Source organism: Ascaphus truei, chromosome 9 (assembly GCF_040206685.1).
Source record: "Ascaphus truei isolate aAscTru1 chromosome 9, aAscTru1.hap1, whole genome shotgun sequence".
Lineage (NCBI taxonomy): Eukaryota > Metazoa > Chordata > Amphibia > Anura > Ascaphidae > Ascaphus > Ascaphus truei.
The window spans coordinates 19,045,146-19,059,688 of NC_134491.1; the positions used below are offsets into that span (position 1 = coordinate 19,045,146).

Below are 14,543 nucleotides of genomic sequence, written 5' to 3' on the forward strand. Positions count from 1 at the left end.
AACAAAACGTCCAGCCCTATCCCACAAATCAATGCAAAGTGTTAAACAGCAAACTAGAGCAAAAGTTCAATGAAGTCCAAAAGCAGCAAGAGATCCAAATGGGAGAGCAGTATAAGGCCACGTCCATGGATAGTGCTTGCGAGCGGAGGCGCGCTTCCGCTCGGCACTGAGCCTCTACAGCCGCAATGAGAGCGGCTTTAGTAGGGGCTCGCCTACGCTTCCGCAAGCGCGCGGAAGCGTAGGTCTTAGGAAAATTTTAAATCTTCGCGCTTGCCGGAGCGCAGGGCCGTTCACGTGAGCGGTTCGCCCAATGAGGGCGAGCCAGCTCCGTGACGTCACTGGCCCGCCCACCGACACGCCCCCGGACGGCGCGCTGTCTAAGGCCAGGGAAAGCACCCACTTTCCCTCAGCCTCAGCGCGCCTCCGCCCGCCAGAACCATGGCCGAGGCCTAAGGCAAAATCAAACCGTCTGATCCTTGTCAGCAACGTGTTTCCTCTACAATCCTGCTGTGTGGGACGCTGCTTTTGCTTCATTGAACTTTTGCTCTAGTTTGCTGTTTAACACTTTGCATTGATTTGTGGGATAGGGCTGGACGTTTTGTTGGGGAAAGCTATTCTGCATATACCGTATCTGCGTCAGCACAGGTGGCTCAATCAAAGACTGAGCCACTGATTGAGCCACCTGTGCTGAAGTAGGGATATCCATAAAACCTGGTCTGTTGGTGGCCCTTGAGGACTGTGGTTGAGACCCCCTGTTTTAGGGAATTGCACAATTCTATACACATTCTAGGGTGTCAATTGATGTTTTCAGAGAGATCCTGAATATCCCATTCAAATATATTGCCGACTGATCTTCATTTGCAAGTGAAGATCCCCATTAAAGCTTATCAGGGCAATTAATGTTTTTGGAGAGATCTCCTGATTCTTTAGCGGAAGATCCCATTAAATTCTACTGATGTTTTTAAGAGATCCTGATTATTAGAAGACCCTATTCAAATCTATGGGGACAACTGATGTTTCAGGAGGATTGCTCCTAATGTTGGTTTATTCTTTATAGTGATCCCAAGTGTGCAGTGTATGTGGGATTATGGGGCTCTAGGTTTCCAAGCCTAAAAATTAGGTTTTTGGGGTCACGTTGAAAAATATTCGTGACGGGCAGCATCTATGTAATAATCCTATTTGCAGGAGTTTTATGTATGTCTGTGTTAGTCTGCGACGAGATTAGAGTTTGGAGCTTTGGGCAGAGTTATATACCTCGTGGAGCTGGTATGTGTATTAAGAGAGGGGCAGCTTGCGTCTCAGTTCTGCGTTGATTTTTTTGTCACCTTGAAGATGGCACAAGCGGTGTTTTGGGCGCACAATTTATGCGCAGCAATATGTATAGGCCAAGTTTTACAACAATAGAAATGGGGAAAATATGCTGAGCTTCAGACAAATGAAAAAAATCCTAATTTATTCGATGCAAATATATCAACACAGACCCACTGCCTCATACATACAGCAGCACTCATAATAGTGAGGAAGGGACTATGTATCGGGTCAAAAGTAGGGCAATTGTGGGTCAAAAACATTGCTTCACACATCAAAGAAAAAAATCATATTGGTATTTTTATTCTTGATACACAGGGGTCTATTTGGTAAAGTCTCTTGCTGCAAGACAGGGACAAAACGACAGCAAAAAAAACAGCACCAGATTTGCAAAAGAAAAGGAACCATATTGAAATCAATGTTTTTTTCCCTCTTTGATAAATCTGGGGCAATATATGTGCTTTATTTTAACAGTCTGTAGACTTCAGTAAATATCCCTCATACAGTGCAGTTATTTGCCTCAGAATGTTCCCACTTCTGCTTTTTTGACACACATGCCCCAACTGAAGCCTCCGGGGCAGGGACCTCTCTCTCCCAATGTTACATGTATTTGTTCATTCACCTATCCCACCTGTATTCTATATTATATGACATACTGTAATGGTATTATAATGTGTAAATTGTAAAGAGCTGCGTGTCTGGTGCGGGTTATAAACATTTAAATACAAAAAAAATGAAGGAATCTCATTTAATGCAATTATTTTTTTTCCCTTTAATAAATCTGATTCAGTTCTTTTGGGCCAGTTTTGCAGCCAGAACACTTATGTAAAATACCCTCTTTAGGCCACGCTTATAGTGACGGCGACCGATGACATCACCCGTCGCTGTCACGATAGTTATATTTCAAATTTAGGCGATACATGTCATAAAGGGGGAGTGCAGAGGGACGGAGAAGCTACTGATTGGCTGCAAGGGGAGACCGTGGCCAAAAAAAATCAAATAACAGTGACTACCAGATTTTTGGTAGCACTGTCGCGTGCACTATAAGCGCCGACGACAGCGACAATGCATTTGTTTTGACGCGATAGCCGCGTCACTGTACGTGCAACCATAGGGGGCAACTATTTGCTCCACTATTGCCCCCATACTGAAGCAGTACAACTCCCCCCCCCCCCGGGACCAAATTGATTAAAGAAAAATAATTTTATTCCAAGCAAATGCAGTTTTCCCCCCTTTGATACATCTGTTGCAATGACCTTTGTTTTCTTTGCCTCATCCCTGCAGCCAGGAGGAGATTTCTGCCCCTCTATGAAGTTGTCACAAGCCTAGCTGTCCCCGCTCGATAGCATCGGCTGTGAACTGCTAACGCCTGTCACCTCCTCCAGTCAGTCAGGGTCTCTCGCTCCCTGTGCTCGGCGCTCGGCCAGCCTCCCTGCCTCGCGCTCTCCAGGCTTGTCGCGCGCGCGCTCTCTCTCGTGCTGCGCGGGCGGGCGGCGGTGACAGCGGTGACAGCGGCTCCGGGGGGGGACATGGCGGCCGAGGGCATGATACTCACCAACCACGACCACCAAATCCGCGTCGGGGTCCTCACAGGTAATGCGTCCTCCCGCCGCCGCCGGTGCGCGGCCCTGGCAGCTACCCCCCCCCCCCCCCCATGTCCCTGCATATACAGCTCCCCCCCCGTCCCTGTATATACAGCTCTCTCCCCTCGTCCCTGTATATACAGCTCTCTCCCCCTCGTCCCTGTATATACAGCTCTCTCCCCCTCGTCCCTGTATATACAGCTCTCTCCCCCTCGTCCCTGTATATACAGCTCTCTCCCCCTCGTCCCTGTATATACAGCTCTCCCCCCCTCGTCCCTGTATATACACCTCTCCCCCCCTCGTCCCTGTATATACAGCTCTCCCCCCTCGTCCCTGTATATACAGCTCTCCCCCCCTCGTCCCTGTATATACAGCTCTCCTCCCCTCGTCCCTGTATATACAGCTCTCCCCCCCTCGTCCCTGTATATACAGCTCTCCTCCCCTCGTCCCTGTATATACAGCTCTCCCCCCCTCGTCCCTGTATATACAGCTCTCCCCCCCTCGTCCCTGTATATACAGCTCTCCCCCCCTCGTCCCTGTATATACAGCTCTCCCCCCTCGTCCCTGTATATACAGCTCTCGTCCCTGTATATACAGCTCTCCCCCCCCCTCGTCCCTGTATATACAGCTCTCGTCCCTGTATATACAGCTCTCCCCCCCTCGTCCCTGTATATACAGCTCTCCCCCCCACGTCCCTGTATATACTGCTCTCCCCCCCATGTCCCTGTATATACTGCTCTCCCCCCCACGTCCCTGTATATACTGCTCTCACCCCCACGTCCCTGTATATACTGCTCTCCCCCCCACGTACCTGTATATACTGCTCTCCCCCAAACGTCCCTGTATATACTGCTCTCCCCCCCCCCCCCCGGTCTCTGTATATACTGCTCTCCCACCCCGTCCCTGTATATACTGCTCTCCCCCCCCGTCCCTGTATATACAGCTCTCCCCCCCACGTCCCTGTATATACAGCTCTCCCCCCCACGTCCCTGTATATACTGCTCTCCCCCCCACGTCCCTGTATATACTGCTCTCCCCCCCACGTCCCTGTATATACTGCTCTCCCCCCACGTCCCTGTATATACTGCTCTCCCCCCCCACGTCCCTGTATATACTGCTCTCCCCCCCACGTCCCTGTATATACTGCTCTCCCCCCCACGTCCCAGTATTTACAGCTCTCCCCCCCATCACTGTATATACAACTCTCCCCCCCCATCCCTGTATATACAACTCTCCCCCCCCATCCCTGTATATACAACTGTCCCTGTATATACAACTGTCCCTGTATATACAACTCTCGCCCCCGTCCCTGTATATACAACTCTCCCCCCCGTCCCTGTATATACAACTCCCCCCCGTCCCTGTATATACAACTCCCCCCCGTCCCTGTATATACAACTCCCCCCCAGTCCCTGTATATTCAACTCTCCCCCCCGTCCCTGTATATACAACTCTCCCCCCCGTCCCTGTATATACAACTCTCCCCCCCGTCCCTGTATATACAACTCTTCCCCCCCGTCCCTGTATATACAACTCTCCCCCCCCGTCCCTGTATATACAACTCTCCCCCCCCCGTCCCTGTATATACAACTCCCCCCCGTCCCTGTATATACAACTCCCCCCCCCCGTCCCTGTATATACAACTCTCCCCCCCGTCCCTGTATATACAACTCTCCCCCCCCATCCCTGTATATACAACTCTCCCCCCCCATCCCTGTATATACAACTCCCCCCCCCCCATCCCTGTATATACAACTCCCCCCCCCCATCCCTGTATATACAACTCCCCCCCGTCCCTTTATATACAACTCCCCCCCCGTCCCTGTATATACAACTCCCCCCCCCCCGTATATACAACTCCCCCCCCCCGTATATACAACTCTCCCCCCCGTCCCTGTATATACAACTCTCCCCCCCGTCCCTGTATATACAGTTCTCCCCCGTCCCTGTATATACAGCTCTCCCCCCGTCCCTGTATATACAGCTCTCCCCCCCGTCCCTGTATATACAGCTCTCCCCCCGTCCCTGTATATACAGCTCTCCCCCCCCGTCCCTGTATATACAGCTCTCCCCCCCGTCCCTGTATATACAGCTCTCCCCCCCGTCCCTGTATATACAGCTCTCCCCCCCGTCCCTGTATATACAGCTCTCCCACGCGTCCCTGTATATACAGCTCTCCGCCCCGTCCCTGTATATACAGCTCTCCCCCCCGTCCCTGTATATACAGCTCTCCCCCCCGTCCCTGTATATACAGCTCTCCCCCCCGTCCCTGTATATACAGCTCTCCCCCCGTCCCTGTATATACAGCTCTCCCCCCCGTCCCTGTATATACAGCTCTCCCCCCGTCCCTGTATATACAGCTCTCCCCCCCGTCCCTGTATATACAGCTCTCCCCCCCGTCCCTGTATATACAGCTCTCCCCCCCGTCCCTGTATATACAGCTCTCCCCCCCGTCCCTGTATATACAGCTCTCCCCCCCGTCCCTGTATATACAGCTCTCCCCCTGTCCCTGTATATACAGCTCTCCCCCCGTCCCTGTATATACAGCTCTCCCCCCGTCCCTGTATATACAGCTCTCCCCCCCGTCCTGTATATACAGCTCTCCCCCCCCCGTCCTGTATATACAGCTCTCCCCCCGTCCTGTATATACAGCTCTCCCCCCGTCCTGTATATACAGCTCTCCCCCCCGTCCTGTATATACAGCTCCCCCCGTCCTGTATATACAGCTCCCCCCGTCCTGTATATACAGCCCCCCCGTCCTGTATATACAGCCCCCCCCGTCCTGTATATACAGCTCCCCCCCATCCTGTATATACAGCTCCCCCCCATCCTGTATATACAGCCCCCCCCGTCCTGTATATACAGCCCCCCGTCCTGTATATACAGCCCCCCGTCCTGTATATACAGCCCCCCCCGTCCTGTATATACAGCCCCCCCCCGTCCTGTATATACAGCTCCCCTCCCCGTCCTGTATATACACTAGCTGAGGGGCTGAGGTCCCTGTATATAAAGGAGATGAGGTGCCTGTATATAGAGGGGCTGAGGTCCCTGTCACTGCAAGATGGCACCAGGCAATCACCAAACCCCCAGCTCACCCTAATACAGTGTAGCATTGGTGTATGGGCTGTAATCTCCATGCACAGCTAGGAAAGGGCCATTTATATATTACCATTGCTGTATTGTATTCTGCAGCTGTGTGTGTGTCTAGTAGTATAATCCCTTCAAACACATCTACAAATATTGTTTAGTGACAATTTATTGACACACACACACACACACACACACACACACACACACACACACACACACACACACACACACACACACACACACACACACACACACGTGTGTATGTTTATATATATATATATATACATACATACATGCATACATACATACATACATACATACATACATACATACACACACATGTGTAGATTGCAATAAAGTAACCGTAATATTAAACCATACATTCTATATGGTGTGTATACACACACACACACACACACACACACACACACACACACACACACACACACACACACACACACACACACACACACACACACACACACACACACACACACACACACACACACACACACTGGTCTTTGGTTTTTACTGTTCTAGTCCCCTTCAAAATACATGGCATTTAACCTTTTATTTATGTTTCAATTTCTTTATTACATGCACACACATGCACACACACTTTACTTGTCTATGGTTGTTACACCAGTACTGTTATAATCTCCATGCACAGACCATTTATATTACAATTGCTTCATTTTTTTTCTTCTGATTATATGTGATTGGTATGTGATCTGTAATCTTCCTACACAACAAAGAGAGGCCATTACATCTTTATATATATATATATATATATATATATATATATATATATATATATATATATATATATGTGTGTATATATATATATTTATATATACACACACACACACACACACACACACACACACACACACACACACACACACACACACACACACACACACACACACACACACACACACACACACACACACATTCTCCCTCTAAACAAATGCCATTGCACTGAACATTTATATTACAATCGCTTAATTTTATTTTGCTGGTATATGATTTTTTTTTTATTGGTCTGTGGTTTGTACAGCAAATATATGCCATTACACAGACAATTTGTGTCATTTTCTTTATTTTACATCCCCTGTGAAATGTATATGTATATATGAATGCTATTGCAGTGGCTATTTTTTTCTATTCCAGTACTTGCCTTTACTGTTATGTATTTTGTTGCTGCCCTAAAACACACCATTTCCTATTTATTTTAGTTGGTGTTTCTATAGCATTCTCCACTTTGTAAATCAAGATAGCACTGTATTTCGCCCTATACATTATTTGCTTACATAGCTCTGGGGATTGTAACTAAACGTAATCCATATGCCTTTCTGACAATTAACATCACCCAATCTCTTATTCTACTGCTTTTTTATATCATTATTTGTATTGTATTATGCTGTGTGGTTTGCAATTACACAGCCACCATTTACCTTACAGAATTAAACACCAACCTGCTTTTTCACTAACATTTGTTATATTTTATTATTTCTTGCTGTTGCTTTAAATAATATAGTGTGTGTGTTATTGTATTCCTACAGTCTCCTAAAATAAATGCCACCCTGGATTTTAATGGCAGTGTGCTTGATATAGTATTTTTTTTCTACCTTAAATGTGTAATAGTGTTTTTAGTTTTTTTTATTCAGTTTTTTCTTTTTATACACACACACACACACACACACACACACACACACACACACACACACACACACACACACACACACACACACACACACACACACACACACACACACACACACACACACACACACACACACACACACACACACACACCTTTTAATTTGACAGTTTTTAAGGGGGGGAGGGAGAAAAGGGGGAAACCCACCCATGGAGATGAGATAAGGATTGCAGTCGTTTGCAAAGCATGATCCTCCGTTCCCCAGTGCTGCAAACACAACGTGGTCTCTGCAGTGGGGACGTATAACAGCAATTTTTATTGTGATTGCAAAAGAAAAAATCTATTTTTATTTTCGGTTTAGGGCAGATCCGAGTGTTTATCTAGGGCACCGTGGCCCAATACAATCTCTGTTTTTTTTTTTTTTTTAAATCATTTTTGAAGGTCTGGCATGCCAGCGTGTAGACAGTGATTGGCCACATTTAAGCTATTTTATTTCAATTTTCACCATCTTCTTAGATACTCTGTGATGAATCTACTGCTTTTCTAGACTGTGGTTTTTAAAGGGTGGATATGTATGTATGTATATATGTATGTATGTATGAATCAATGGTGTGTTTGCTGGTAATGATTGCCCTTTTCTTATAGATCAGTAGCAAATGTTGGTGCCAATCCTCCATCCTTCTCTCTAGATCTCATTTTGCTATTTTTTGTTGTTGAAATGGGAGGTGTTGGAGTTTCGAGCTCAGAATGACGTACAGAGGCAGAGATCCTGAAATGAAAGATCTGGACATATTAATAGGAGGTTGATGGAAGAAATCTGCAATGTTAGGGGATTCCATTCACAACACCAAACGCTATTGCTATCCATAAAGGGTGGGGGTGAACATCTAACAAGCCTAGATATATGTATACTTTATATTTTCCTGGCAGACATCATGGAATAAAATGCAGATATGATGAGAGAAAATGCAGATATTGCAGAGGATCATGCTTGTGCTGTGTTGTTCCGTTTCTCATATCAGTCGGCTTATTTCCACTGATAATATGTCCACATTGACGTTTTAATATTTTTGGTAGAAGGATTCTGCTGGAATCCTAGTCACTTACATTTGTATTTTGTGCCTCATCGTTTGTAGGATGCTGGAATATCCTGGAGTAAAAAAAAAAATGGTGTCTGTACATACTGGGAATTCCCCCATCTCTCCCCCCCCCCCCCCCCCTCTTGACAGGGAGCTGTTCTCTTGCACTGGTGCTGAATGCAAACGGAGGAAATTCACTGCCTGTAAAAAAAAAAAAAAAAAAAAAATACACACCAACACAACTCTTTATCTTTCTACCGCGCCACCAAGGATTAACATAAAAAAGGCATCAGTGAGAACACTTTAGTGTCCAAGATGTGAAATGTAATTATTTCTTTTTCTTTTTGCATCATTGACTGACAAGGGGCGACAAACTGTAATAGTCCCAGATTCTAATTTCCATTCTCTTTGTGACTGAAAGCTTAAGAAACTAAACCAGAAATTGTGCTAATTAAGTAAATTGGCATGGTTTATAAAACATAAACAATTGTTTATTCATTGATTTTTGAATCTTGGGTTTTTGACATTATTGCTTCTTTTTCTTTTAAAGGAAATGTGTTTTTGATTTAATCTCTGTGTTGATGTTGGTTAATTTTAAACCTAGTATATTGAAATTAAACCACATGCTTTGTGTGAGCTGTAATTCAAAACACTGATACTTTATTTTGTTATCATTTTCTCCTGATTATTCACATTTCAGAAACATTGCTTCCGATGCAATTATTGGAATTGCATAAGAAAGCGAGCCCTAAAAGTTTGAATATTGATTGCAGTTAGCATTTCTAAAAAATTAGTTTTTCTAGCTCCAGATGTTTCCTTTCCCAGACATTTTTTGTGTAGTGTTGTACCTTTATGGAGTGTTTGATACAGAGGGCCAAGGTGAACTAAAAGCATTGGTATGTTTAACAATTCAATTCTAGATTTTTAAAAAATATTTATTTAAAAAAAAAAATCTGTATTTTAAATTGTCCTCCCCCTTTGCATTTTACAAGGGTATTGCAATTGTCTAATGTATCTACTTTTCCTCACCTCAATGGTAACTAACTCCTAGAGTCCCCCTAAGTTTCAGTTTTCAATGTTTGCCAATATTTCTAGGATAAACATTCAGGAATAAGTAAAAATAAAAATATTTCTGCATGCCTACAGTACATTTTTTTTAATCCATTGGTAATCTAGTTTTATCATACTTAACATATAACTGCCATTAGTTCACTTCAGTATGGGACTTACCCCAAGTGATTATTCATTTTAGTTGAACATGTTCCATGAATATTACTATTATATCTGTTATTTGCAATTTTGACTATAATTGGTTTCTGCGATTTCATATTTGTGTTGTATCACTGGGGTCAGTTAATTCTAGGCCAAATATACAGAGCTGCTGTTTCAAGAGTATATTCACCAGTGTCCTTTTACATTTCCGGTTTCATTTCTGGACGAGGGAAAAGATAACGATACTTTCATAAACGGGAATTTTTTTTGATGATATTTGCTTAACATTAGGGAGTAAAATAATTGTCAGAATTCACAGTATTTTCATACACAACTGTTTTTAGCTGATACGTTTTGTCCTATGAAATATTCAGTTTTTGCTTTTTACTGACTGGTAACATTTTATACCACAATATATCATGCAATATGGAAGTCTGGCTCATTTTAATATCTGATGGAATGGTTTACAGTTGAAGCATTCTTTCCTTTAATGCTGAATAATAATCAATTTTATTTTTAAAGTCAGGTTTTAGTAGGCAGCATTTCATGGGTCAAAAAACTAGGTATAATATATTTTTGATGAACAAATGACTTTACTGTTATATTGCTAATCAGACCCCAAATTAGCAAGTACTGTACATTCAAATAATGAACATCTCTATATATTCATGAGCTTGTCAGTGGCTTGATAATGCAACATAAAAGTGGCAGTTGGAAAACTTAAATATTGTTTTATGACGGCAGTAACATTTATCACCCAGTGAAAAAATATTCACAAAGTTCACGTTTGGATTTACAATATGTAGCAAATAGTTGGAAACATTGGTTTCCCTATATATAATGCGGATACATATCATTTTGTATCTTGTGTTTTCGACTATGGGTATTTGTCAAGCTTAATGCTCAACCCTTTTATTGTTTTACCTTGCAAAGTTTTTTTTTGTAGCTTATTTTTGGAAAATCAAAGGTAAGGAATGTAGAAGGGGGGTTGGGGGTGGTGGTGGTACCATCAAATTAACACCGGTATCATAAAAAGTAAAACATAATATAAAAAAACAGAAATCCGATGCTGGACCGTGCCAGCTCCAAATATCACATAGGATTACCAACTCTAAAATAGGAAAGATATAGTCCTCCATCCACCGTAACTGAAACATTTACCTCTTCCTCCCCTAGAATTCCAGGGTTCCCAGACCTTTTGAAATGTTCTTGAACTATGTCTAACATAGGCAGTTAATCTTTCCATAGACTGTAACTCCATTTATTCTCAAAATAATATCTCCTGGAGGGGGGCAGAGGCTTTTTCCAGGCCCCGGCTATTGCGCGTCTGGCCGCGGTCAGAATATGTGACAATATTTTAGCTTTATTTTCATTTAGATTATCTAACGACTTACCCAGAACCATTATAATCGGGTTTAGGGGATCCTCATTCCGAAAATCTCTCGCACTAGGTTCTGCACCACTTCCCAGGACCTCTGTATTTTGAGGCAGAAGCACCAAATATGTGCCATATCACCCCCCCCCCCCCACAACCTCTCCAACAGAGATTTGTGGTCTCTGGATAAATCTGCGTCAAATGCCACCGGAAAATAACTTTATAGATATTTTCTTTAAATATTGTGCATAATGATGTGTTCATTGTGTTAATCCAGATTAACCAGTCCTAATTAATACAGTCCTCCCATGGAATCTCTACCTGAAAATCCCATGCCCAATGTTACATATACCGGTGTGTGCAGGGAGCTTTAAATTCACGAGAGCAAAGAAATTGATAAATAATTGAGATAAGGCCCAAATGATTAGTTTCTACTTCTAAATAGTTCTTTGAATACTGTACACTGCGGAAAAGATCCAAATGGGGAGAACTGCCTAAAATAGTGGGAGACTTATAAAAATCTAAACACCTCAGCTCCTGTGAAAGAGTATCTCTGACAAAAATCACTAAAGTTTAATAATTTAATTTAACCTTCCATAAATCCGAAATATCTGTGGACCAACCCGGACCAAAGTCCGGGTTGTCAAAAATAGGGGTACACCTCGAAGGAGCTGAGGCTAATTGATAATTGGTTTTGGCCTTATACCAAATCTTGGTAGAAAATTATATTATTGCCGAATCAAAAAGGTCTGGTTTAAGACTCTTTGACTGCTTGTTATTCCATAAAAGAGCCGGGAGTGCCCCGGCATTAATAAACCTCTTTTTTTCTATATCACCTTGCAAAGTTTTAATTAGTCTGTTAGCTGTAAGGCAAAAGTTGTGGCTCATCAGTATATGTTTAGCTCCACTTGGCAAATGACAAGTGCTTTTTACTGTAAAAAAAATTTTTTGAGCTATCTGTGCTGAAGCAGAGACATCCTGAAAACTTGACCTGTTGGTGGCCCTTGAGGACTGGTGTTGGCTACCCCTGTTATAGTCTAATTTATCAATGTTGCATTATTTCCAATTGCATTATAATGCTTCAGGCTCTTCAAAGATGGTAATATGCTTCATCAAGGGTATACTGTATAAAAGACTTCTGTCTGTATGTCTGGGATCAAAGCTATATATTGTCAGAGTAACCAAAATGTAGCTCATTCCAGTTGATGAGTAGCTTACGAAGTAAAAGTATGGTGAATACCATGGCCAGTATGCATGGCATTGTGGGTGTTTTGTGGCATGTCTCCATATTTTATGCAGTTCTTTAAAAGCTTCAGTTACAAAATAAACCTTTGTGATTTTTATATATATTTTTTCCATCACTGGAGCTGAACTGTTATTTATTTTTAGCCCTGAGACCTCCCCACCCCTAGTTCCCAAGAAGGTTACATGTTTAGTTACTGCTGTTCCCCTCCCCTTTTGGGAATCCAATGTCATCTGTTGTGGTTTCCTATTGGACAGCTGTTTAAATGTCCAGGGAGACGAACATTAACAAAGCCGTTCTGTTTCCTGGAATCCAGTGGGGGTCTCCAGAGCTAAACATAATGCGGTTCAGCTGTTGATCCCCCTGCTTCTAATGCTGTTATTTAGACTGGATTGACACTTTAACAGGAACAGATTTGATAAACCCTTAATTTCTTCCATCTCTTTAAAGTGGTGATTCTCTGCTCGCTTTATAAGATGACACATACAGTAGATGAAAATTTCCCAGTCTCGATTCACAATCTGTTTAATTGCCGAACGCAATGTTTTTTGGAATTGAGGATACCTTTGTGATATGAGTAACTCCATAAAGTAATTAAGTGAATCTCTTCACAATACCACCAGGTTTCCATTCATAGGCCCAGATCCACAAAAGGGTGCTAAGATTGATCACATTTTTACTCCCATTCACGTGAATGCTAAAGCCTGCACCCTTCTGTGAATCTGGTCCATAGTATTTTGCCTTTTACCTGATCTTTCAGGTAGGAAGCAATAAGAAAACCAATATCGCTATATAATTCACAATATACATTCTGTTCTTTTGAACGTCTCACCATGCTTGAAATCTAAACTGAGGAATAAAGACCCTGATTCACCAATGCTGTGTTATATCATTAGCACTAGCAGTGCATTAACTAATATAAGATTGGGCATTATTTTCCCTGAGTTCTATATGCAGAAATAACTCCTACAATTTAATTCATTAGAATATAGTTAACAGGAGGAATGTCTTCATAGCGAGCTAACAGTAGTTGGCATGCCTACATCCAAAACACTGTCGCATTAATTAAGAACTATTTACGAACGTTTGTTTTTCTTCTTCATTAATTTACAGCAGTATTTCTCAACCAGGGGGCTGAGGTACCATGGGGTGCTGCGACACTCGGCCAAGGATGCCTCTGCCAAGGGTGCTTTCTCTTTGGGGGAAACCCCGCTGCTCAGTGAGCACCTCCCGCGTTGCCTGGAGACGTAGAGGCTGCAATCTGCCTCTACTCTCTCAGCCCCGCACAGGAAAGAGAGAGGCTCCTCCAGACACCATTTAATGCACCTACTGAGCAGCTGACTTGTTTTAGGTGTGTAGGAAGGTAGTAGAGCGAAAAGGGGAGGAGTGAGTGCTTTTTGTGGGGAGGGATGTGTGATGGTTTGTGTGGGGAGTGGAGGGAGCTGAGTGCTTTCTGTGTGGCTGGGTAAGTTGTGTGATTGAAGTAAGGAAATGGGTGGGGGGGTGAATGTGGAGTAAATAATTGAGAAAGTGTGTGTGTGTGTGTGTGTGTGTGTGCGCGAGAAGGGATTAATGTGGACTGTGTGTTGAATAAAAGGGTGCATATGATGTTAGGGTGAATGTGGAAGGTGTAGGAAGTGGGTGTGTGAGCGAAAAAGGGGATGATAAGCAAGGGTGCACCCAATATATAAAAAAGTTGAGAACTCCTGTTGTAGACATTGATTTTAGGAGGAATTACAATTGTCGTCGTGCCATTTGTGGTTTTCTCGTGATATCAACTCCTTATAAAGTATTACGTTTGGTATTCTCCAGAATATGGGCTATTTGATTTTGATGATTTGTTGATAATTTTGTGAAACCCTTCGTGCTCCTATAAACTGCAACACATTTACATTTATGCTGGAACACACACCGCTCTCCCTCTCCCTCCCCTTCCCTCCAAATGTATCAGCAATTTAAAGTGTATGTGTGACAAATTATGGACTAGCGT

General features: G+C 43.3%; 1 protein-coding gene across 25 annotated transcripts in view; it reads left to right on the forward strand.

The window, feature by feature from the left end:
* The first annotated feature begins 2,733 nt into the window (after nt 1-2,733).
* GPHN (gephyrin) overlaps nt 2,734-14,543 on the forward strand; it is a 295,598-nt gene continuing 283,788 nt past the window's right edge. For 13 of the 25 annotated variants that reach the window (XM_075613542.1, XM_075613540.1, XM_075613543.1 and 10 more), the window contains exon 1: nt 2,736-2,901. In XM_075613542.1, the coding sequence (XP_075469657.1) occupies nt 2,838-2,901 (64 nt within the window). In that variant the 5' untranslated portion in view covers nt 2,736-2,837. Of the gene's footprint in view, nt 2,902-14,543 lie in introns of all 25 variants that reach the window. The other 12 variants (XM_075613538.1, XM_075613539.1, XM_075613564.1 and 9 more) reach the window with 4 other exon arrangements.